We start from the raw sequence: 23,847 nt of genomic DNA, 5'->3' as shown, positions 1-23,847 counted from the left end.
GACTGGAATACTGTTAAAAGCGGCGTTAAACCCAACTCACTCACTCACTCTTGTCTCGAACTTCGGATTCCCCGATATATTTTGCATGGTCAACATTTTTTCGAGTTAAAAAGGTTTCCCTGCATCTTTGTCTTCATGTCTCCAAACAGATATTCTTATGCTTTTTGACACGTTTCGATATATAAGCACATGGTCTTTGGCAAACCAGCTGACATCCTCCTTTTACAACCCTGCACGTTTCACGAGAGAAAAACAAGTAATGTTGAAAGTGTTCAGCTTATAACTAGTTTCAGCACGTGGTGAGGTCAAACTTATCATATATATGAACTGAAATATAAATAAATGTAATAAGCTTCCTAGACTATAACAAAAATATAAACTAATTGTGAATTAGAATGCTTTGAGATAAATATATACTTTACCACCTATCAGTGAAATCCAAAATTCGCTGAAAACAAACGCGGACAATGACAATGCAGTACCTATAAGAATTTACACACACAATGTAGAATGCCATCTTGCTGGTTTGTTGAGTTAGTGAGTGTAGAGTTAAGGCCATCATCCTACTTGGTATTACTTTAAAGGCTGATCACATATATTATATACGCGTTTATCATCCAAAACTGGCAAATGAAATTACATCACAATGCTTTGCAGACCATTGTGACGTCACTGTTACAATGACGTCACAATCAAATGACATCACTAATAGCTCTGCTACTGAAGCTGTTAGCAGCACTTTTTACACCGAAGACACTGCTAATTACTGTCTTCAAATTGAAAAAGTTGGAAGAATGATGTTGGATGATAAACAGAATCTCACCCTCGTGTCTTTTGATATCAAATACAATGTATATCAACACTCGTTGATAAAAGTGACAAAAATCCTCTGCAAGCCTTGGAATTTTTCCACTTTTATCAACTCGTGTTGATATGTTTGATATCAAAAGACACTCGGGTGAGATTATTTATATATCATATTTTGAAACACGAGGAAAAAAGTAATTGATGTTTCTAAGTGACATATATTCATATATATTAATCTTTCATGACTAAATTAACATTGCAATGCACGTCAGAAACCTATGATTGTGGGTTCGAATCCCGGTTCGCCCCGACTATGTTTCTAGTTTGTCAGCACCATACCCGTGCTCGTGGGTTTCACCGAAGTGGTAAACGTCTGAGACCTGCATCACTTCAGGCTTTCCTCCCACAATAAGCTGACACACCGTGATATAACTGGAACACTGTTCAAAGCGGCGTTACCCAACTCACTCACTCATTTACTCTATACTAACCGTCCTGGTGCAGTTTTTCCTCACTGTCCGTGGATTCCGCCGAGGAGTATTTTTGTCCGGATCTGGAACTTGGACTAGCGTTAGTCATCCCGGATTTCCCAGTCAGCCAGTAGGTATGCACATCTCCCTTGAGGAACATCTGGAGCTCTCGGTCCTCCTGACAACAGAGTGAGTGAGTGAGTGAGTGAGTGAGTGAGTGAGTTTAACGCCGCACTCAGCAATATTTCAGCTCTATGACGGCGGTCTGTAAATAATCGGTCTGGACCAGACAATCTAGTGATTGACATTATGAGCATCGATCCACGCAATTGGGATACGATGACATGCATCAACCAAGTCAGCGATTCTGACCACCGATCCCGTTAGTCGCCTCTTACTACAAGTGAGTGAGTGAGTGAGGTCAAAAACATTATGCTAAAGCCCACTGGTGCTGGTATGGTGCTGGTATGGTGCTGGTATGGTGCTGGTGTGCTGACACAATACATATCATAGTCGGGAGAATCTGGGTTCAAACGCACGAGCAGCGTTCCCTTAAGGGACCATGTACAGCTTATTGTGGCGCCTTATAATACCCGCTACACACACATATATACATCTGCAAGGAACGTACACATTCTATTGTAAAACTGAAGTTCTGCATCGACTTTACTTCAGTGATGTCAATCACTAGATTGTCTGGTCCAGACTCGATTATTTACAGACCGCCGTCATATCGATAGCTGGGATATTGCTGAGTGCGGCGTTAAACAACAAACAAACAAATAAACATCAAGCAAAAACGATAGTAAAGGGGTCCTTTACATTAGAAGTAATACTATATTTAACAAAAGCTTTAGTAGATGTAGTGTGATGGCGTCCTTAAGCGATGAACACAAACTTGAAGCGAGACAACAACGAATTTTCGTAAACATTATGCGAGTCATCTGGGACGATGTGTTGAGGTGAAAGTCTTCGAGTTGTGTCTGTTGTTTTCAAACCTTAGCCAGCATGTCTTCTCGTTCTTCGACATAGAAGTCTCCAAATGCCAACAGGGCGTCTTGAGAAGTTTGACTCAGGTGGATTCGACCGGCTGAAACACCCAATACACCATTAACAAAACTCGGGTAAACTCGGGTAAACTCGGGTAAACTCGGCTTGTTCCGCCGTCTACATAACACTTTGGGTAGAGAAGTGATTTTGCAGGAGTTCATTGTAAACCATGTACTGCCGCCGCATATAGTTCGCTTAGAATGACGGCCGTTTTATTTAGGACTATCGCATAACAAAAAAGGGTTTGGCGAAAGGGAAACTAATATGGTTTAAGGACTGTGAGATAGACTAGTGAGAGAGTATTGTTTTACGCCAATTTTGGAAATATTTTAGCAATATCACGGCTGGGGACACAATAAATTGGCTTCATGCATTTTACCCGTGATGAGCGAAAGCTTTAAGCACTAGGCTACCTCGCCGCCCCTAGATAGTCTGGTATTTAGGCTACGAGTACTGTCAGGTCTGCAGACTTTGGGAAGGTGTAAAATTCCCACAGGTCGTGGACGATTGAAACTATGTTGGGAAAATTACAATCACGAGTTTGGCGATGACACGCCAAGACTATGAAATCAAGACTAATCTTGGATTCGAACCCATGACCAGTATATTTTGACGATAAAGGGGGCTAAATCTGCAAAGAGAATAGCCAACTTGGCCATCGTACCTCACTGATACAACTACCTATTCAGCTCATTTTTAGTCCAAAGGCGGTCGGGAAGCCTAGATATATTTATACAATATGTATAATCTCATGAGTGGTGCCCATGACCAGTATATATTGACGATAAAGGGAGCTAAATCTGCAAGGAGAATAACCAACTTGGCCATCGTACCTTACTGATACAACTACCTATTCAGCTCATTTTTAGTCCAAAGGCGGTCGGGAAGCCTAGATATATTTATACAATATGTATAATCTCATGAGTGGTGCATGTACGTGTGTGGCTGCTTGTACTAGTCCGGACTGATGCCGATTTATAGTGCTAGCCCACTGAGATACTGAGTTTAACATGAATACCCCACCCAGACACAGTATACTGACTCCGAGCCGACCAGTCCTTGTTTTAGCCCCTTTATGCCGAGCGCCATATTGATATTGATTGTTTATGGCCGTCCCTGATATTGAATTTATTTAAAACATTTCTTTGTCACCATCTTTTTTGGCCTCCCATGCAAAACCAAATCCACAAATGATCAAGAACTCAATATTTTAAAGAAAGTGCACCAATCTTTCTCGATCAACAAGGCCTAGACTATTCAACATAATATAACATGGAGGTGTCTCTCCAGAAGCTTAAGCCAATAGCTAATATAACACCCCGTGACATAGAATCCACATGAATATAGTTTCCATCACATAGCAGCATTTGTAAATCTACAACTTGCCTTGCCATTGCATGTGTTTGTGACGGCCGCCACCGGCGGAGCAGGATACGCTTACCTTTTCGCGAACACCTGGTGTCATCGCTATTTGATAGTGATTCCTAAACACATGCTGATGTTACATCAGAATCAGAATCATACAAATCGTCTGCTTTGAGAAGAGTGAGTGAGTGAGTGAGTTGGGTTTAACGCCGCTTTTTAACAGTATTCCAGTTATATTCCGGCGTGTCAGCTTAATGTGGGAGGAAAGCCCGAAGTGAAGCAGTTCTCAGACGTTTACCACTTTGGTGAAACCCACGAGCACGGGTATGGTGCTGACAAAACTAGAAAACATAATCGGGGTGAACCGGGATTCGAACCCACAATCATAGGTTTCTTGCGTGCCCAAGGGACGCAACTCTGTACAGCGAACTGCTGCGCCTTAGACTACTGGGCCACCCGTGCCCCCGCTAGCACAAGAACGAACACAGTGTAGTTATCGGCAATATGAACATGAACATAATTTTCATGTCACTATTTCAAACTTTACAATGATTTCTATAGGGCCAAAAAGAACCCTTATACTACCTTATCCATAATCGTCCAAGTAAATCGCACCTTAATGCCGTAAGAAATATATTAATTATGGAGTCGCATATAAGCCACAACACATATAATTATGATTAGTGGTTATAGAAAAATAATGTATGCAGATTATATACCAAGTATTTCAAGCTTGCCGCACAAGACGACTGACACGAGGACTTGTGGTCACGTGGGGTATGGATGGTAGCGGGTGTACGACCACAAGGCTTTAATCTTTAACCATTGGTTGGCCTGACTAAGAGTTAAGATGAGTATGGAAAGGGTGATGTCGCTTTTATTTACGCCCTAAACATAATTCAGAATCTTACATCACTCACTTCGAAAGGGATGAAGAGATAATGTTGAACTTACGCTTCCCTAGAGCTTCCATTTTGGCGGCAACGCTGACGGTTTCACCAAACAGACAGTACCTCGGCATCTTAGTTCCCACGACGCCAGCTACTACCGAACCTGGGGAATACACACAGTTCAAGTATACTCCCACTTTCCGTATCGCTATGAACGTTATGTACAGTAAACTACGGTTATAACGGACTCATAGGGACTACTAATTTTAATTCGTTATAACCGTAGTTCGTTATAAGCATATATATAGCATAACTACAGCAAATAGTCGGGACTAAAAAGTAAGTTCGTTATATCCGTTAGTTCGTTATAAGCGTGTTCGTTATAACCGTAGTTTACTGTATATGGGTATCCGTTGACTTGTCATGTCAAAGGGTTGGAGCAACATATATTTTACAGGAATGGAACTAAATGTTTCGGAATGAGTGGGTGAATATAATTTTACGCCGTTTTTAGCAATATTCCAGCAATATTACGGCGGGGGACACCAGAAATTGGCTTCACACATTATACCCATGTGGGAAATCGAACCCGGGTCTTCGGCGTGACGAGCGAACGCTTTAACCCCTGGGCTAGGCTTGGTTTAGGAGATGGAGCTACAAACTATGGGGGGTGGAGGTACATGTTAAATAGGTGGAAGTACACGACAGACGGGCAGAGTGTGTGCAGTGCGTGTTCAAAAATAAATATTAAGAAACAAACATGGCGACATTTACACCGACCTGAATGGCAACCAATCCTCAGTTTAAATTTCGTGCCTGGAAGGTGGGGAATCTCCAGTCGACTGATGTGGTGCAGCAAGTCTAGGGCCATCGTGCAGATCTCAGCCGCGTGACGCTGTCCGTTTCTCCTGGGTATTCCTGGAAATACCCCCTTTACTTGTTATCCCTCATAAATGTGGCATTGTGTTTTACCATCACATGACTAAAACATGACCCTTTTATGCAAGCGTATCACAAACCTGACACCACCATGTAACCACCACACGTGCCGAAAACATGACCCTTTTTTGGGAGCGTATCACAAACCTGACACCACCATGTAACCACCACCATGTAACCACCACACGTGCCGAAAACATGACCCTTTTTTGCAAGCGTATCACAAACCTGACACCACCATGTAACCATCACACGTGCCTCATACCTTCATGTAAGCACACAACACACCTGACACCAACATATAACAATCACACGTGCCTCATACCTTCATGTAAGCACAGAACACACCTGTGACCAACATATAACAATCACACGTGCCTCATACCTTCATGTAAGCATATCATACCTGACACCAACGTATAATAATCACACGTGCCTCATACCTTCATGTAAGCATATCATACCTGACACCAACATATAACAATCACACGTGCCTCATACCTTCATGTAAGCATATCATACCTGACACCAACATATAACAATCACACGTGCCTCATAGCTTCATGTAAGCATACAACACACCTGTGACCAACATAATATAACAATCACACGTGCCTCATAGCTTCATGTAAGCACACAACACACCTGTGACCAACATATAACAATCACACGTGCCTCATGGCTTCATGTAAGCATACAACACACCTGTGACCAACATAATATAACAATCACACGTGCCTCATAGCTTCATATAAGCATACAGCACACCTGTGACAAACATAATATAACAATCACACGTGCCTCATAGCTTCATGTAAGCACACAACACACCTGTGACCAACATATAACAATCACACGTGCCTCATACCTTCATGTAAGCATACAACACACCTGTGACCAACATAATATAACAATCACACGTGCCTCATAGCTTCATGTAAGCACACAACACACCTGTGACCAACATATAACATTCACACGTGCCTCATACCTTCATGTAAGCACACAACACACCTGTGACCAACATATAACAATAACACGTGCCTCATACCTTCATGTAAGCATACAACACACCTGTGACCAACATAATATAACAATCACACGTGCCTCATGGCTTCATGTAAGCATATCATACCTGACACCAACATATAACAATCACACGTGCCTCATACCTTCATGTAAGCATATCATACCTGACACCAACATATAACAATCACACGTGCCTCATACCTTTATGTAAGCATACAACACACCTGTGACCAACATAATATAACAATCACACGTGCTTCATAGCTTCATGTAAGCACACAACACACCTGTGACCAACATATAACAATCACACGTGCCTCATACCTTCATGTAAGCATACAACACACCTGTGACCAACATAATATAACAATCACACGTGCCTCATACCTTCATGTAAGCATACAACACACCTGTGACCAACATAATATAACAATCACACGTGCCTCATGGCTTCATGTAAGCATATCATACCTGACACCAACATATAACAATCACACGTGCCTCATAGCTTCATGTAAGCATATCATACCTGACACCAACATATAACAATCACACGTGCCTCATACCTTCATGTAAGCATACAACACACCTGTGACCAACATATAACAATCACACGTGCTTCATACCTTCATGTAAGCATACAACACACCTGTGACCAACATAATATAACAATAACACGTGCCTCATAGCTTCATGTAAGCACACAACACACCTGTGACCAACATATAACAATTACACGTGCCTCATACCTTCATGTAAGCATACAACACACCTGTGACCAACATAATATAACAATCACACGTGCCTCATGGCTTCATGTAAGGATATCATACCTGACACCAACATATAACAATCACACGTGCCTCATACCTTCATGTAAGCATATCATACCTGACACCAACATATAACAATCACACGTGCCTCATAGCTTCATGTAAGCATACAACACACCTGTGACCAACATAATATAACAATAACACGTGCCTCATAGCTTCATGTAAGCACACAACACACCTGTGACCAACATATAACAATCACACGTGCCTCATACCTTCATGTAAACATACAACACACCTGTGACCAACATAATATAACAATCACACGTGCCGCATAGCTTCATGTAAGCATACAACACACCTGTGACCAACATATAACAATCACACGTGCCTCATAGCTTCATGTAAGCATACAACACACCTGTGACCAACATATAACAATCACATGTGCCTCATAGCTTCATGTAAGCATACAACACACCTGTGACCAACATAATATAACAATCACACGTGCCTCATAGCTTCATGTAAGCATACAACACACCTGTGACCAACATATAATCATCACACGTGCCTCATACCTTCGGGAGGTCAGATGCGCTGACTTGGTTGATGCATGTCATCATATCCAAAATCGGGTTGATCGATGCTCATGATGTCAATCACTAGATTGGCTGGTCCAGACTCGATTATTTACAGACCGCCGTCATAAAGCTGGAATATTGCTGAGTGTGACGTTAAACAACAAACAAAGAAAAGCGAAAACACATACCTGACACCACCATGTAGGCATCCCCGATTGTCTCCACCTTGTAGACCTCGTACTGGGCGATCCTGTCGTCGAAGCAGGAGTAGAGGCTGTTGAGCATCTGCACCACCTGTACGGGGGAGCTGCGAGCCGAGATCTGAGTGAAGCCCTGGATGTCGGAGAAGAAGATGGTGGCCTCGCTGTAGTTTTCGGCATGAAACTCCTCGTCACTTTTGAGGATGTCAGCCACTGACTTCGGTAACATCTGATACAGCAACGTGTCCGTCCGTCGTTTCTCTTTATTCAGAGCTTTCGTCCTGGAATGAAAGTGATAAGGGGGTTATGTATGGGGTCCTACAAAGGAATATTGTCGCGATATCGATTTGATTAATATAGAATACTAAACGAGCTCCCGTGTAATACCAATTTTATGGAACGAGTGAATAGTTCTAGTATCTGACGAGCGAAAGCAAGTCAGATACCACAACTGTTCACGAGTTTTATAAAATTGGTTTTACACGGGAGCTCGTTAAATATTTTATTTATTACTGGCCATTTATAACGTTTTTAGAATTATACTGTTGAGTGTGAATAGGCTGACACCTACACGATCCTAGGCATAATCCAACTGAGTTTAACACAGTAATACTTCAAACACGTCAAAAGTGGAAACGTATGAATTTAATACCATACAACGGTCCACCTTTAGAATTCAGGCGTCCGTTCCACAAAATTATCGTAGCGTTAAGGTTATCGCAACTCACATACTTTAACTTAGACCAACGACTGTCGTTGCGCTACAGTACGATCGCCTTGTGGAACGGGGCCTTGCACCTCAAAGTTGACAATCACGTCACAGTACCCGATGACGTAATTTGTGGAATTTTGTTGCAAGATCCATCGGCGAAACAATGCCATGTGACGTCAGCCTAGCAACAAGGTTGCTGGGGTCATCGAGTGTGCATAAACTCCTCTCAGTGATCTATCATCTCCACCCGCAATGTCGTTGAATAAGCCAAGGGATGTCGAGGGCTTTCAATATTTGTTCGTAAAACGTGATCCGAGGGTACATAAGCACGCGTTTTGGTATTACACAATGTGTAATACAGCTGTATGTTTATTAAACGGGTGATCTCTTCACGGGCAAGTAATAAAGTTTGTTATGTTCTGGATAACCTTTGTAAAATTAGGACATATTGGAGTAGGACATAATGGCAAGAAATAGGCATGCCTAGCAAGGAAACAGGATAATCTCTTCGTGAGGGATCCAACCACCGATCTTCCAGATGCTCTATCCACTACACCACGGAGTCCGTCAGATGGAGGCACTTTATCCGGCTCCACAAATATCGGTGTATGCGTCAGAACCCGTCGATAACAAACAACACTAGTACCCCGCTTGCATAGTCAAGTGCCACAAAATAATTCTTTTCATGTTTCTCTGACCCTACCGACCGTAATTTTAATGGTAAAATATAAGAGTAAAATTGAAGGGTATAATACTATTTCGATTACATATTAAAGGTTTCGAAAATTATCTGATACAAATTGGGCCACTTATCACTAAATCGTACGCTTTCTAATACATTCTACCATCATTTTCATTTTACTATCATTTTTAGGTGCAATGGTACGATGTGCAGTTCCCAAAATAGTTCATTATATAATTAGAGAGTGCGCAAACAATGCTGTAAATTCGTGCGTGGAATGAGCAATTCGTCGACGAAATAATGAATTAATCAACTTAAATTACTCATTTTTTCCCACCCATGAAGCAGTTTCTCATTTCCATTTTTAAGTTCCCAAATAGTAATAATACAACCTCAATGTTCCATGATACACATCTTAGTTGCGACCCGTGAAGATCCGGGGTAGAATAGATCTTCAGCAACCAATGCCTGCCGTAAAAGGCGAGTATACTGTCGTAAGAACCTGGACCAGACAATCCAGTGATTGACATCATGAACATTAATCAAGCAATTTGGCTCGACGACATGCATCAACCAAATCACCGAGCCTGACCACCCGATCCCGTTAGTCGCCTCTTACGACAAGCATAAGATGTGGTGTCACATTGTGTTTCTGTTAACAAACTACTAGTATGCTTTTAATATTGAGTAAGAAATAGAAGTCATCGATCCAATCGCGTGGATCGATGCTCATGATGTCAATCACTGGATTGTCTGGACCAGACTCGATTATTTTAAAGACGGCCGTCATATAGCTGGAATATTGCTGAGTGCGGCGTTAAACAACAAACAAACAAACAAACAAACAAGCAAACAAACACATGGGAACTTACCTCTCCGCCAGTGTTATAGAATACTTTTGAATCTCATTGGTCAAAGAGTACACTGCGTATATTATGACAGGACACAGTATGAAGACGCAGACAAACACGATGGAGATCGCCACCATCTTCTGCAAGTTCGTGGCCTGCCTTTCGTCCAGCATCTGTGTGATCTCGTCAGCGAGCTCCTTCTGGGTCTCCAGCAGCAGGTCCATGTAGCGAGTCATGTTGCCGAACCACAACTGCGCCATCTTGACTGACCCACGACCAGCCAGGTCATTTCGTCTGATCTCCGCTCTCATTCGTCCAAGCACACCCAGCAACATTCGGTTACCCTTGAAAGAGAAATGCTAAAGCGAGTGAGTGAGGTTCTACGCCGTTTTGAGTGATAATCCAGCAATATCACGGCGGGGGACACCAGAAATGGGCTTCACACATTGCACCCATATCGGGAATCGAATCCGCGTCGGCGGCGTGACGAGCGAACGCTTTAACCACTGGGCTACCCGACCGCCCAGAGAAATGCGTGAAAACTGATATTAAGTGTAATCAAGTATAGTATTGCCTTGAAATATTATAGTAAAAGCACGCTTTATTACACTATACATGGGTTTAGAGCAAACTTTATTACTTTTCTAAGATACCGAATTTAAGACTAGTCTTTTGCTTTATTAGAGATGGGTTATAAAGAAACCTGCAATGAGAGGTGCCCTAAGTTGACAACAGGGCGATCTCATTGGCTGTTCCACCTAATTGCCTGTACTCTCACGTTAAGAGACATATTTACATTTTAAACACAAAATAACACTACTAAAATGTGTTGTTTATTATTTAAATAGGTCACATTTCATTCCCTGTTAAGTGTGCAGTTATCCATATTATCATGCAGGAATAAGAACGTTTTGCTTCAATGTTATCCATTGATTCGAAAATATTCTCCAAGTGCAGAGCGGGGCCGAGCTAACATGTAAAAAACAATGAAACCACGGTTATAACGAACACGCTTATAACAAACTGACGGATATAACGAACTTACTTTTTGGTCCCGGTTTCTTGCTGTAGTCATGCTGTATATGTACTTATAACGAACTACGGTTATGACGAACTAAAATTAGTAGTCCCTTTTAGTTCGTTATAACCGTAGTTTACTGTAGCCGAATTCGAAGTTCGGTGTCGCTGGTTATTGTGAGCTGAGGTGTTTTCTGTTGTACTAGTACAGTACCGATACCCGTACACCGACGTGATTCGACGGCCTGGGGCGTGATATGGCGTCGCGTGGGACGAATATTGAAGAGCAACAGCGGCCGTTTTATTTAACTGCCGTATATTGTTAAATGCCGTACGCTGAGCAACAGGTGCACATGTGGTTGTGACACTTTTCAAGGATTGCTCATCCCCCTTGTTGTGAGAGACGTACATAATTCCTAGGGCACGTACTCCCACCTCTGACAATGCTGTGACTGCTGTGGCGCGGACACAGCGGTTTCAGAGATGGTAGACGGACACAGTGGTTTAAGAGATGGTAGACGGACACAGCGGTTTCAGAGATGGTAGAAGGACACAGCGGTTTCAGAGATGGTAGACGGACACAGTGGTTTAAGAGACGGTAGACGGACACTGTGGTTTAAGAGACGGTAGACGGACACAGTGGTTTAAGAGGTGGTAGAAGGACACAGTGGTTATAGAGATGGTAGACGGACACAGTGGTTTAAGAGATGGTCGACGGACACAGTGGTTTAAGAGATGGTAGACGGACACAGTGGTTTAAGGGATGGTAGAAGGACACAGTGGTTTAAGAGATGGTAGACGGACACAGTGGTTTAAGAGATGGTAGACGGACACAGTGGTTTAAGAGATGGTCGACGGACACAGTGGTTTAAGAGATGGTAGACGGACGCAGTGGTTTAAGAGATGGTCGACGGACACAGTGGTTTAAGAGATGGTCGACGGACACAGTGGTTTAAGAGATGGTAGACGGACGCAGTGGTTTAAGAGATGGTCGACGGACACAGTGGTTTAAGAGATGGTCGACGGACACAGTGGTTTATGAGATGGTAGACGGACACAGTGGTTGAAGAGATGGTAGACGGACACAGTGGTTTAAGAGATGGTCGACGGACACAGTGGTTTAAGAGATGGTAGACGGACACAGTGGTTTAAGAGATGGTAGACGGACACAGTGGTTTAAGAGATTTTAGACGGACACAGTGGCAGAAAAGAGACCTTGCCTTATTTCTTCTAAGCTACGTCTATTCAGAGAGTGAGTGAGTTGGGTTTTACGCCGCTTTTAACAGTATTCCAGTTATATCACAGCGTGTCAGCTTAATGTGGGAGGAAAGCCCGAAGTGATGCAGGTCCCAGACGTTAACCACTTCGGTGAAACCCACGAGCACGGGCATGGTGCTGACAAACCTAGAAACATAATCGGGGCGAACCGGGATTCGAACCCACAGTCATAGGTTTCTGGCGTGCCTAAGGAAAGCAACTCTGCACAGCGAATCGCGGCGCCTTAGACGACTGGGCCAGCCGTGCGCCCTAATACTATTAAAATTAAAATGTGGATGCGCGATCCTGCTTGACAGGAAAGAAAGGACGATGGTACCAAGGATACGTTAGATCACGGGGAGGTAATGTGACGTCAGTCAATTATGACGCAACCCACGATAACTATCTTATCGCACGATAAGGTACAGTCGGCGCCTTTGATCTTTTAGCGAAGCATCTTAGAAAATTATCGAACGTTCCTCAAGTCTGTCTATTTTCCAAAGGCCACAGAGCCACGTCCTGGTAACTGAACCCGCGGATCTGTATCAAAAGTGCAGTCAATAACAGAGCAGGGCGTAAACGGCGACTAACGGAATCGGGTGGTCAGACTCGCTGACTTGGTTGATACACGTCATCGTATCCCAAATGCGTGGATCGATGCTCATGATGTCAATCACTGGATTGTCTGCTCTAGACATGATTATTTACAGACCGCCGTCATATAGCTGGAATATTGCTGAGTCCGTTAAACAACAAACAAACAAACAAAACAAAGCAGGGGAGGAAAATGCATATGTCGATGAGACGTGGCCATGGCGCATTGACACATACACGTAGCGCCCTAAACTCCATTGCAGTCCCCTATTCATGTAATTGTTTTTCCCCGTTGCACGAGGGTCTCACTACCCACCGTTCACAACGATTGTCCTTAAATTTGTTTAGGGGGCACGGGTGGCCCAGTCGTCTAAGGCGCCGCGATTCGCTGTGCAGAGTTGCGTCCCTTGGGCACGCCACAAACCTATGATTGGGGGTTCGAATCCCGGTTCACCCCGATTATGTTTCTAGGTTTGTCAGCACCATGTCCGTGCTCGTGGGTTTCACCGACGTGGTAAACGCCTGAGACCTGCATCCCTTGGGGGTTTCCTCCCGCATTAAGCTGACACGCAGCGATATAACTGGAATACTGTTAAAAGCGGCGTAAAACCAAACTCACTCACTCACTCACTCACTCAAGTTTGTTTAGCAGAAGATATTATTGTGTCGATATTACAAGAGACGGGTAAAGTGTTGTTCCAACCGATTAATACTTACGTTTATATTTATTTATTTATTTTTTTATTTATTTTTTTATATTTTTTTACTTACGTTTATATTTCGTTCGTACAACGCATGCACCAGATCCGAATACCGCCTAGCAGACAGGAAGGTAGCATTTGTCACGTCCTGGCTCTCGGAAAACCACAGGTACACGTCACGTGACGGAAACTTGCCCGAGGCATAGAAAATGGTTCCCAAAGCTCGCTCAAGACCCATGTACTCTTTGGCAATGATGATTTCCTGGTATGCTACCAGACTGCGCCATATGGAGCCTGACTGGTCCTCTGTCACGGCATCGTACAGCCAGGTGATGAAAACCCGGATCAGAGTCGTGTACATCTGTAACTCCATCGTAACGGTCTGGTTCAAAGTGTCCAGTTCGTATCTGCAAAGGGACACGTAATAGGTTAGTGGTTGGTTTGTTGTTTAACGCCGCACTCAGCAATATTCCAGCTATATGACGGCGGTCTGTAAATAATCGAGTCTGGACCAGACAATCCAGTGATCGATATCATGAGCATCGATCCACGCAATTGGGATCGATGACGTGCATCAAACAAGTCAGCGAGCCTGACCACCCGATCCCGTTAGTCGCCTTTTACGACAAGCATAGTCACCTTTTTCGGCAAGCATGGGTTGCTGAAGACCTATTCAACCCCGGAATCTTCACGGGTCTAATAGGTTAGTGAGTGTGGGAGTGAGTGAGCGAGTAAGGGAGTGAGTGAGTGAGTGAGTTTTTATACCGCTTTGTAAAATAATCCTTACATTTCACGGCATGAGATATCAGATGTGTGTTTCACACATTGTACCCATGTGGGGAATCGAACCCTTGGCTTCGGCGGGACGGGCAAACACCCCATATGAACTAATCACATATCAGACTGTATACCGTCAGTAAAATTCCAAAATGGTTGTTACTGACCTAATATGAGACTATATACCGTCAGTAACGGCCTCTAAGGTTTGAAGAGTAGTCTCCCTTTGTGCCCTAACGTCAACGGTTCTAAGTGTCAACTTTCCATTTTGACACCAGATAGTGTAAACTAATCAGCATAATAAATTCGTTTTGGTGTCTTCAGTTGCCGTATATTAGGTATTAGGTAAGCAGGAAAATATTGACGCCTTGCTCGATATTGTTGACACCGTATACGGCTAATAGACACTATAACTAAGAGTATTGCTACACAGAAAACAATCAACAATGATACTCGTAATTGTTATGATAGTTCACATGATAAACCACTTACAACTGATCTGTAGAAAAACCTTGTTAAACCGGACGGTACAATAACAGTATAAATTAAGCGGGTTATGAAACTGACGGGTTTACGAGTTTTTGGTTAGAAGAAATGTCACCCCCAGCAATATGGACGTTCCATTGGCCAATCTGGGAGGACATAGCTTTCCAAGATGTGACTGCTTGAGTAAACCCTCCTGGTATCCTTGGAGATCCACAGACTTGAGGCCTCATCCATGTAGACACACTCTGGTGGGTGGGTAGCTAGGAGGGTGAATCATAATCGATACTACCATGGCACCCCTACTCAAAAAGCGTTCATACGAAACCGATGATTCGTTCTTATGGTAGGATGAGGATTATTCTGCATCGATTTCTTGCTATGCCTGCTCCAGTGGGTGGTCCTCACAAACTGAATCCGTTTGCCAAAGCAAATCGCATTGACAGTTTGGCTGGCACGTAAAGGAAGTTAAAAAAACCTTCGATCTGGTTCTCTGTTGTTTGAATGCAGAAAACCAAAGCAATCTCAAATTCTCCTATCAGTCAAATCACTAGCTAATGTTAGTGGTGAGGTTTCTCCCAACAGGACATTGAATAGTAGTAAATGCATTTTACTAGATATTGGACGTTGTCTTTTAGACTTGACTGAGGTTGACATTGTGACAGAGTCCCAAGGAGTTACTGCTGTCACAGTTAAAAGGATGATGAAGTCACCAAAACAAACTCATATCTATTCACATTTTGTCGTCAAAATTATCCAGAATCCCTTAAAGCTGGCTATTGCAGGGTAATTGTAAGTGAGTTGGGTTTAATGCCGCTTTTAACACTATTACAGTTATATCGCGGCGTGTCAGCTTACTGTGGGAGGAAAGCCCGACGTGATGCAGGTCTCAGACGTTTACCACTTCGGTGAAACCCACGAGTACGGGTATGGTGCTGACAAACCTAGAAACATAATTGGGGCAAACCGGGATTCGAACCCACAATCATAGGTTTGTGGCGTGCCAAAGGGACGCAACTCTGCACAGCGAATCGCGGCGCCTTAGACGACTGGGCCACCCGCGCCCCCGCTTGTCGTAAGAGGCGACTGGCGGGATCTGGTGGTCAGGCTCGATGACTTGGTTGAAGCATGTCATCGATCCCAATTGCATGGATCGATGCTCATGATATCAATCCCTGGATTGAATAGTTAGAACTCGATATTAGGAGTGAGTGAGTGAGTATGCTTTTACGCCGCTCTTAGCAACATTCCAGTATGATCACGACGGGGGACACCAGAAATGGGCTTCATACAATGTACCCATGTGAAAACACCAAAAGCTGAAACAGTCAACCAGCTGCTGTTTGATTTCAAAGTTTACAGCCTTTTTGTAAAATTTGATTTTTTGGGGGGTGGGGTAACATTTTCTCCAATATCTCATCCGCTATTGAAAGCATTTTCTTTTTGTTTTCTGTATAGGATAGCACAGTGATTTAGGCAAACTTTAAAATACTGTTAGAGTGATTTTTACTTCCCTCCTCAATTATATTATTGTTTTGCACGTTCCAAAAATGTAAAAAAGAAGTGAGCAATCGTGATTTTTGTCAATGTTTTCGATATGAGTCAGAATACCAGCTAAATGAAACAAAATGTTTAACAGATAATCGAACATATCATTTCTAACCTGAGACATAATTTGGATATTTTGATGACTAAATTAAAATATTATACCTAATTTAGAAAAATAATATTTTGCCTCCTCAATTTATTCAATTTTGACCCCCTGAAAATTCATGCACACACTTGCAAGATTACTAAAAACTGGAAATTGTGTGCAGATATGTCCTTTATGCACTAAAACAAGTTTTAGGCATACAGGAAAAGGTGGGAACGAAAATCGTAACTAAGCCTCTTTTCCTTTGGTGGCCAACTGACTATCATATAGCTTGAATATTGCTGAGTGCGGCGTAAAACAACAAACCAAAACCTTTGTCGAAACCTTTTTTTATATAGTCTAAATGTATTTATTATAAATGGGTGAAACACACCCGATGTGACGTTAAATTTGATCTCACTCACACACTTGATAAATAAGTGAAGTTATGACTACCTGTGCCTGTTGAGGTAGGAGAGAAACTTGTCCTTGGACTGGAACTCCGTCCTGGTGAGCGTCGGTCCTGTGGTCCAGAAGGTCAGCTTCTCCAAGGACCGGTCAGTCTCGGGGTACCGTTGTAACAGCAAGGTCTTTGTCTTCTCCTCTATGGAGCTCAGGTACAGGGCACTCATGTCCCGTTCCTCCTGCATGCACACCATCGGAAACACCATGAAGCAGACACTAACAGCAAACAACAAGTAAGGAAAGAAATATGGATGAACAACTTCTTTATTACAATTTGGAGCGACGTTTCTGTGTAGGTTCTAACACCGTAATCAAGCAAGTGATGACGTTTCAGTGTAGGTTCTAACACCATTATCAAGCAAGTTGTGACGTTTCAGTGAAGGTTCTAACACCGTTATCAGGCAAGTGATGACGTTTTAGTGTAGGTTCTAACACCGTTATCAGGCAAGTGATGACGTTTCAGTGTAGGTTCTAACACCGTTATCAAGCAAGTGATGACGTTTTAGTGTAGGTTCTAACACCGTTATCAGGCAAGTGGTGACGTTGTAGTGTAGGTTCTAACACCGTTATCAAGCAAGTGATGACGTTTCAGTGAAGGTTCTAACACCGTTATCAGGCAAGTGATGACGTTTCAGTATAGGTTCTAACACCGTTATCAAGCAAGTGATGACGTTTCAGTGTAGGTTCTAACACCGTTATCAAGAAGCTGATGACGTTTCAGTGAAGATTCTAACACCGTTTTCAGGCAAGGGATGACGTTTCAGTGTAGGTTCTAACACCGTTATCAAGCAAGTGATGACGTTTCAGTGTAGGTTCTAACACCGTTATCAAGCAAGTGATGACGTTTCAGTGTAGGTTCTAACACCGTTATCAGGCAAGTGATGACGTTTCAGTGTAGGTTCTAACACCGTTATCAAGCACGTCATGACGTTTCAGTGTAGGTTCTAACACCGTTATCAGGCCAGTGATGACGTTTCAGTGTAGGTTCTAACACCGTTATCAGGCAAGTAATGACGTTTCAGTGTTGGTTCTAACACCGTTATCAAGCAAGTCATGACGTTTCAGTGTAGGTTCTAACACCGTTATCAGGCAAGTGATGACGTTTCAGTGTAGGTTCTAACACCGTTATCAGGCCAGTGATGACGTTTCAGTGTAGGTTCTAACACCGTTATCAGGCCAGTGATGACGTTTCAGTGTAGGTTCTAACACCGTTATCAGGAACGTCATGACGTTTCAGTGTAGGTTCTAACACCGTTATCAAGCAAGTGATGACGTGTTCATCCATATATCTTGTCCTGACTTAGTACTCCAACTAAATGCCTCTCAAAGACGAAAAAACAAATAAGTCAAGGAAGCTTGATTGACTATACTTTGCCTCCACTCTTTGAAGGTTCACACTCACACAGAGTGAAATCTATCGTCAACACTACCCTGGCTTGTATAGTTACATCTGAGACCTGCATCAATTCGAGCTATTTACACACCAATATCATTTGTATGTGTGGCTATCATAAAACATAATTTATTTAATGTCACACATTGGATTAACGAGTTATAAATTAATAGGATATGTACGTATACCACGTGATCAAATGGAAATAAAGTGAAACCTCGTTGAAACGAACCCAGTTAATCTAAAATCCCCGCCTCCCTTACACTATTGTGAAACGAGTACACAAAAAAACATTGCTTAGTTCCAATTATTCACAAATCTGGAATCTATTTTTATTTCTTAAGACGAACACATTTGAAACCATTCCGCCCGGATTGACGAGGTTTCACAAGATTTCACGAGGTTTCACAAGGTTTTACGAGGTTTCACAAGGTTTTACGAGGTTTCACTTCATATCATTGCAGGACAACTTTGCTTCGGAGTAATGTTGCAACAACCTGCAGATAATGGATAACTGCTCCCAGCTCGACACTGTACAAGAGAGTTGCTCTGATCTTGGACGACTGGACGTAGTTGGTGAAAGTTGCGAAGAAGGTGTTCCCTGTCAGCCCCGTCAACACAGCCACGGGGATCATCACGATGGACACCATCTTAAACAGCTGCTTCCTCTTGCCAGAAGAAGTGATCGGGTTCCCTGGAAGGAAAGATATTTGGATACTTACTTATCTACACAGTAGGTGTGAGTGAGTGAGTGAGTGAGTGAGTGAGTGAGTGAGTATGGGATTGTGGGCATTGGAGGTCCAGAAGAAGTTACTTCCCTTGGATAGGGCAGGATCACATGATCGTTGGTTCGAATCTCTATGCCCTGATTATGATCCTCGGGTTGTCATGTATTGATACCTGTCCACCCTCATTAATCGGCTCTAACGAGAAGCTTTGGGTAATGGGGATTTATTAAAACATGTATATTTTCCCCGCTTTTCGGGGGCTGGCAGAAAATTAATTCAAACTCTTCAGAAACCATGGCAACATTTGTCTGAGTCATGAGACCTTTACCACTCTGGCAAAACCCACGAGCACGGGTATGGTGCTGAAAAACCTTGAAATATAATCAGGGCGATTATGTGATTTGAAAGTACAAACACGCACCATCTAAAGGGGTGCAACTCTGCACAGCGGATTGGGACGAGGCCAGTTATGCTCCCTTAACACATATATAATTGAGATAAGGGCAGTTCCACAAAGCGATCTTAGAGCTATGCAGATAGTAATTCCTTTAATTCAATAGTGACGAAAGTTGTTTAGCTAAGATTAATTAAATTTAATATTTCCGACAGTCGTTCAGCTAAAATTGTTTTGTCGAACTGGATCAAGAAATGATAACTCGTCTATCAAAATCTGATCAAACCAACATCCACATAGCTTTTGCCCACTGATCAAAACCAAAAGGTCGAATGTTTTCACACGACAGACTTAAAGAGAAGAGAATGACAACACAATATAAACAATATTTTAAACTTTTTTGGCCGTTGTACCAAAGAGAATGACGACACAATATAAACAATATTTTTAACTTTTATGCCCGTTGTACGGAAGAGAATGACGACACAATATAAACAATATTTTAAACTTTTATGGCCGTTGTAGGGAAGAGAATGACAACACAATATAAACAATATTTTTATCTTTCATGGCCGTTGTACGGAAGAGACTGACAACACAATATAAACAATATTTTTAACTTTCATGGCCGTTGTACGGAAGAGAATGACAACACAATATAAACAATATTTTTAACTTTCATGGCCGTTGTACGGAAGAGAATGACAAGGTCTCAGACACTGTTAATTTCCCACCTCGACAGAAATTCTCCCATGCAAAGCGAGGAGGGTTGGTCTGCAGCATGTCCCTGATGGCTAGGTCCAACTGTGATGGCGTCATGGACCCGGTGGTCGACTGCATGGACGTCTGACTACGTCGTATCGGCTCAATCTGGCCCTTCTTCTTGTTGAGCAACCACGACATCTTGACTGTCTGCAACGACAAAGATGATTTCTAATATACAGAGACACCTGATCAAACCTCCCGTGTCCCGACTCTGTCACTTTGGAAAGCCCATTATATTTTTGTTTGTTTGTTTGTTTGTTTGTTTGTTTGTTTACGCCCCAGGAATGATGAATGACGTGATACATGTTATTTCAAGATATTAAACGTTATTACTAACTATTAAAAGTTTATTCATCTCAGGGACGGTCGGGTAGCCTGGTGGTTAAGGCGTTCGCTCGTCAGGCCGAAACCCGGGTTCTATTCACATGGGTACACTATGTGAAACCCATTTCTGGTGTCCCCAGCCGTGATATTGCTGTTATATTGCTCTAAAAGCGACGCAAAACCATACTCACTCACTCACTTATTCATCTTAGTTGGTCCTCTTCTGTTTCCAACACATTAGTTTCAGATTGAGTGAGTTGGGTTTAAAGCCGCTTTTAACACTATTACAGTTATATCGCGGCGTGTCAGCTTAATGTGGGAGGAAAGCCCGAAGACGGTGAAACCCACGAGCACGGGTATGGTGCTAGAAACATAATCGGGTCGAACCGGGATTCGAACCCACACCCGTTCCCCAGGCTTCAGTTTGCATGTATGGAAAGGTGAGTGAGTTTGATTAAACGCTGCTTTGAACACATAGTTCAGCTATATCACAATGTGTCTGCTTTGTTTGTTCGTTTGTTCTTTAACACTACACTCAGCAATATTCCAGCTATATGACGGCGGTCTGTAAATAACCGACTCTGCACCAGGCAATCCAGTGATTGACATCATGAGCATCGATCCACGCAATTGGATACGATGACATGCATCAACCAAGTTATTGAGCCTGACCACCAGATCCCGTTAGGCGCCTCTTACGGCAAGCATGGGTTGCTGAAGACCAATTCCAACCCGGATCGTCACGGGTCAGTCCTTTTGCAGGTATATTTCTCGTACAAAGCAAAACCACTTAATTATTATGCAATGCGATGCTAGCGGTTGATCATATTTCTCTCTGGAATGGCACATATGAAAATAATTAAATAATCAGAAGCTTATGTTTTCTGTTTTCTGTACGTTATACTACAAGGTCGAGATCCCGATAGTATAGTGAGGGATCGCAATACACATAATTTATACCATGGCATAAAGCAATGACTGTGCGAAACAGAGAGAGATTAAAAAGGAAATCGTTTGTTGTTAGTATTGTGAACCAAAGATATAAGTCGATGCCAAAGTCAATGTCTGTTGCAAAGGGGAGATATCTTAACTTCTGAAGCAAATGACATCAGATTAAACTGTGAAGAGACCAATGCTCATTTCTGTTTTTCTGTCACTAACGTTTGGACGGAACTTTTTAAACTAAGTACCATGAGGGGATTGTCTGTTCTATCAGCACTATTTTGTTGCTTAAAGCTGTCTGACTGATGGGACGTCCTACTAATGGGAGGACACCTATCAATCTGAAACTGCAACTTTCCACACACGTTAAGTCACCTCTGAACACGTCGTGTTGCTAAAAGTAAACTTATTGAAATGTTGAAATGCCAAAACAACACAGTTATGATTCATATGATGCTTTCAACGATATGTTTGGAACAATTTAGAACGATCCCCCAAACACGAAATTTCTCAGTTTTAAAACGCCTCTGGTGTCAAATATTACTTTTACTGATCTGGCAAGCGATTCGTGAAGTTTGATGGACTCCCAGTCAAAGTAACTGTTCAAATAGTTTTTATGATGCCTACAAAATGTGAAATTTATGATGATATTGACAATATGTTTCTTCTGTGTATATACATCAAACCTATTGCTGAGACTATGTTGCTATTTAATTAATATGTTCAAATCTAAAGTTCAAGTCTTTGAAAGCGATTTAGAAATGATACACACATCTCACCTGATAAAGGAGTAAGTATATACTCCCAAACGCTGTTCCTCATAATAAAGAAGTTGACATCCATAAATTCTCTTCCATAAATTTGATGTTATTTTGCTGTTTCAAACTGATGTAAACCAACATTTGAAAAAGAGAAAAAACTTTTCACTTTAACTTATGTGTTAAGAATTTGAAATTGAAATTGTTTAAAATAGTTCAGCCTGTTATGTTCATCGTCAGTTCAATAGATTACATTACACTTAAAATTTAAAAGAAAAAGATAGTGAGTGAGTGAGTGAGTGAGGTGGGTTTAACGCCGCTTTTAACAGTATTCCAGTTATATCACGGCATGTCAGCTTAATGTGGGAGGAAAGCCCGAAATGATGCAGGTCTCAGACGTTTACCAATTTGGTAAAACCCCACGAGCACGGGTGTGGTGCTGACAAACCTAGAAACATTATTCGAACCCACAGTCATAGGTTTTTGGCGTGCCCAAGGGACGCAGCTCTGCACAGCGAATCGCGTCTCCTCAGACGACTGGGCCACCCATGCCCCCAGAAAAAGATAGACATTCATAGTTCTATTAAGGATATACAAACTGATAAATAAGAACATTATATCAAAAACATATTTTGCTTTTACATTTTTGCATATTTGCATTAATATGCATACCAAAAAAAATGTTAAAGACAAGTGTTTCAACCTACCGTTTCAACCTATCCGTGGAGCGCAAGTTTTGTCTATGCACAACACACTCAATGTCTGACGGGCGAATGACTTGGTGCCATGCGGAGCATTGCTCGGAAAACAACATATCTGTTGTAGTTACTGACGTCACGATCTGATTAAACAACTAATGTCCCAGCGAAAGTATCTCCTTAATAAGCACAGCAATAATTAAATTAACTGGATCGTGAAGTCTTGCTTCCAACACTAATCCACCAGTGGAAATATTGATGGTGTGTGACTATATCTTGCTCCTTGTGTGCGTGAGTATACTCAAATACAAAAGAAAGGGTATTGTGTATCATCGTCGTGACATTCTAATTTGATATTTATGTAGTGAAGAACACATACCTGAACATGTTTAATTCGACAGAAACATGGATCTGCTTGTTTGTGTTTGCGTTAGTTTTGTGCTCCTTGTGTGTTGCGTTAAAATGTTTGATTATTATTAAAAAATTATAGCGTAAAGAATATTTGAGTAACTCCCAGCTCTAGTACGCATTAGAACAGCATCAAGTTTTCTGGCCTGTCGTGA

The 23,847-nt window shown here is 42.2% G+C and overlaps 1 protein-coding gene across 1 annotated transcript; it reads right to left on the bottom strand.

Annotated features, from left to right (window-relative positions):
• Window positions 1–421: 421 nt before the first annotated feature.
• On the bottom strand, window positions 422–23,351 carry LOC124112690. The gene is made up of 12 exons (XM_046472820.2): window positions 23,294–23,351; window positions 20,532–20,709; window positions 19,173–19,369; window positions 17,274–17,461; window positions 13,995–14,331; window positions 10,377–10,699; window positions 8,099–8,391; window positions 5,363–5,500; window positions 4,647–4,745; window positions 2,276–2,367; window positions 1,299–1,455; window positions 422–448 (listed from the first exon to the last, which is right to left on the bottom strand). The coding sequence occupies exons 2-12, from the start codon at window positions 20,698–20,700 to the stop codon at window positions 429–431; spliced, it is 2,013 nt and encodes a 670-aa protein (XP_046328776.1). The 5' UTR covers window positions 20,701–20,709; window positions 23,294–23,351; the 3' UTR covers window positions 422–428.
• Window positions 23,352–23,847: the final 496 nt, after the last annotated feature.

Source organism: Haliotis rufescens, unplaced genomic scaffold (assembly GCF_023055435.1).
Source record: "Haliotis rufescens isolate VD_foot unplaced genomic scaffold, xgHalRufe1.0.p SCAF_105, whole genome shotgun sequence".
NCBI classification, from domain to species: domain Eukaryota; kingdom Metazoa; phylum Mollusca; class Gastropoda; order Lepetellida; family Haliotidae; genus Haliotis; species Haliotis rufescens.
The sequence above is the reverse complement of the archived record's forward strand: the minus strand, read 5'-3'. Positions and strand labels throughout refer to the sequence as shown.

Excerpts from the sequence above, each read along its gene's own strand:
- LOC124112690 (XM_046472820.2), bottom strand. The coding sequence starts at position 20,700 with ATGTCGTGGTTGCTCAACAAGAAGAAGGGCCAGATTGAGCCGATACGA. Across the intron at positions 5,501-8,098 it reads TGCCTACATGGTGGTGTCAG|GAATACCCAGGAGAAACGGA; the intron begins GTATGTGTTTTC and ends GGGTATTTCCAG. Across the intron at positions 449-1,298 it reads GGAAAAACTGCACCAGGACG|CGAATTTTGGATTTCACTGA; the intron begins GTTAGTATAGAG and ends GTTTGTTTTCAG.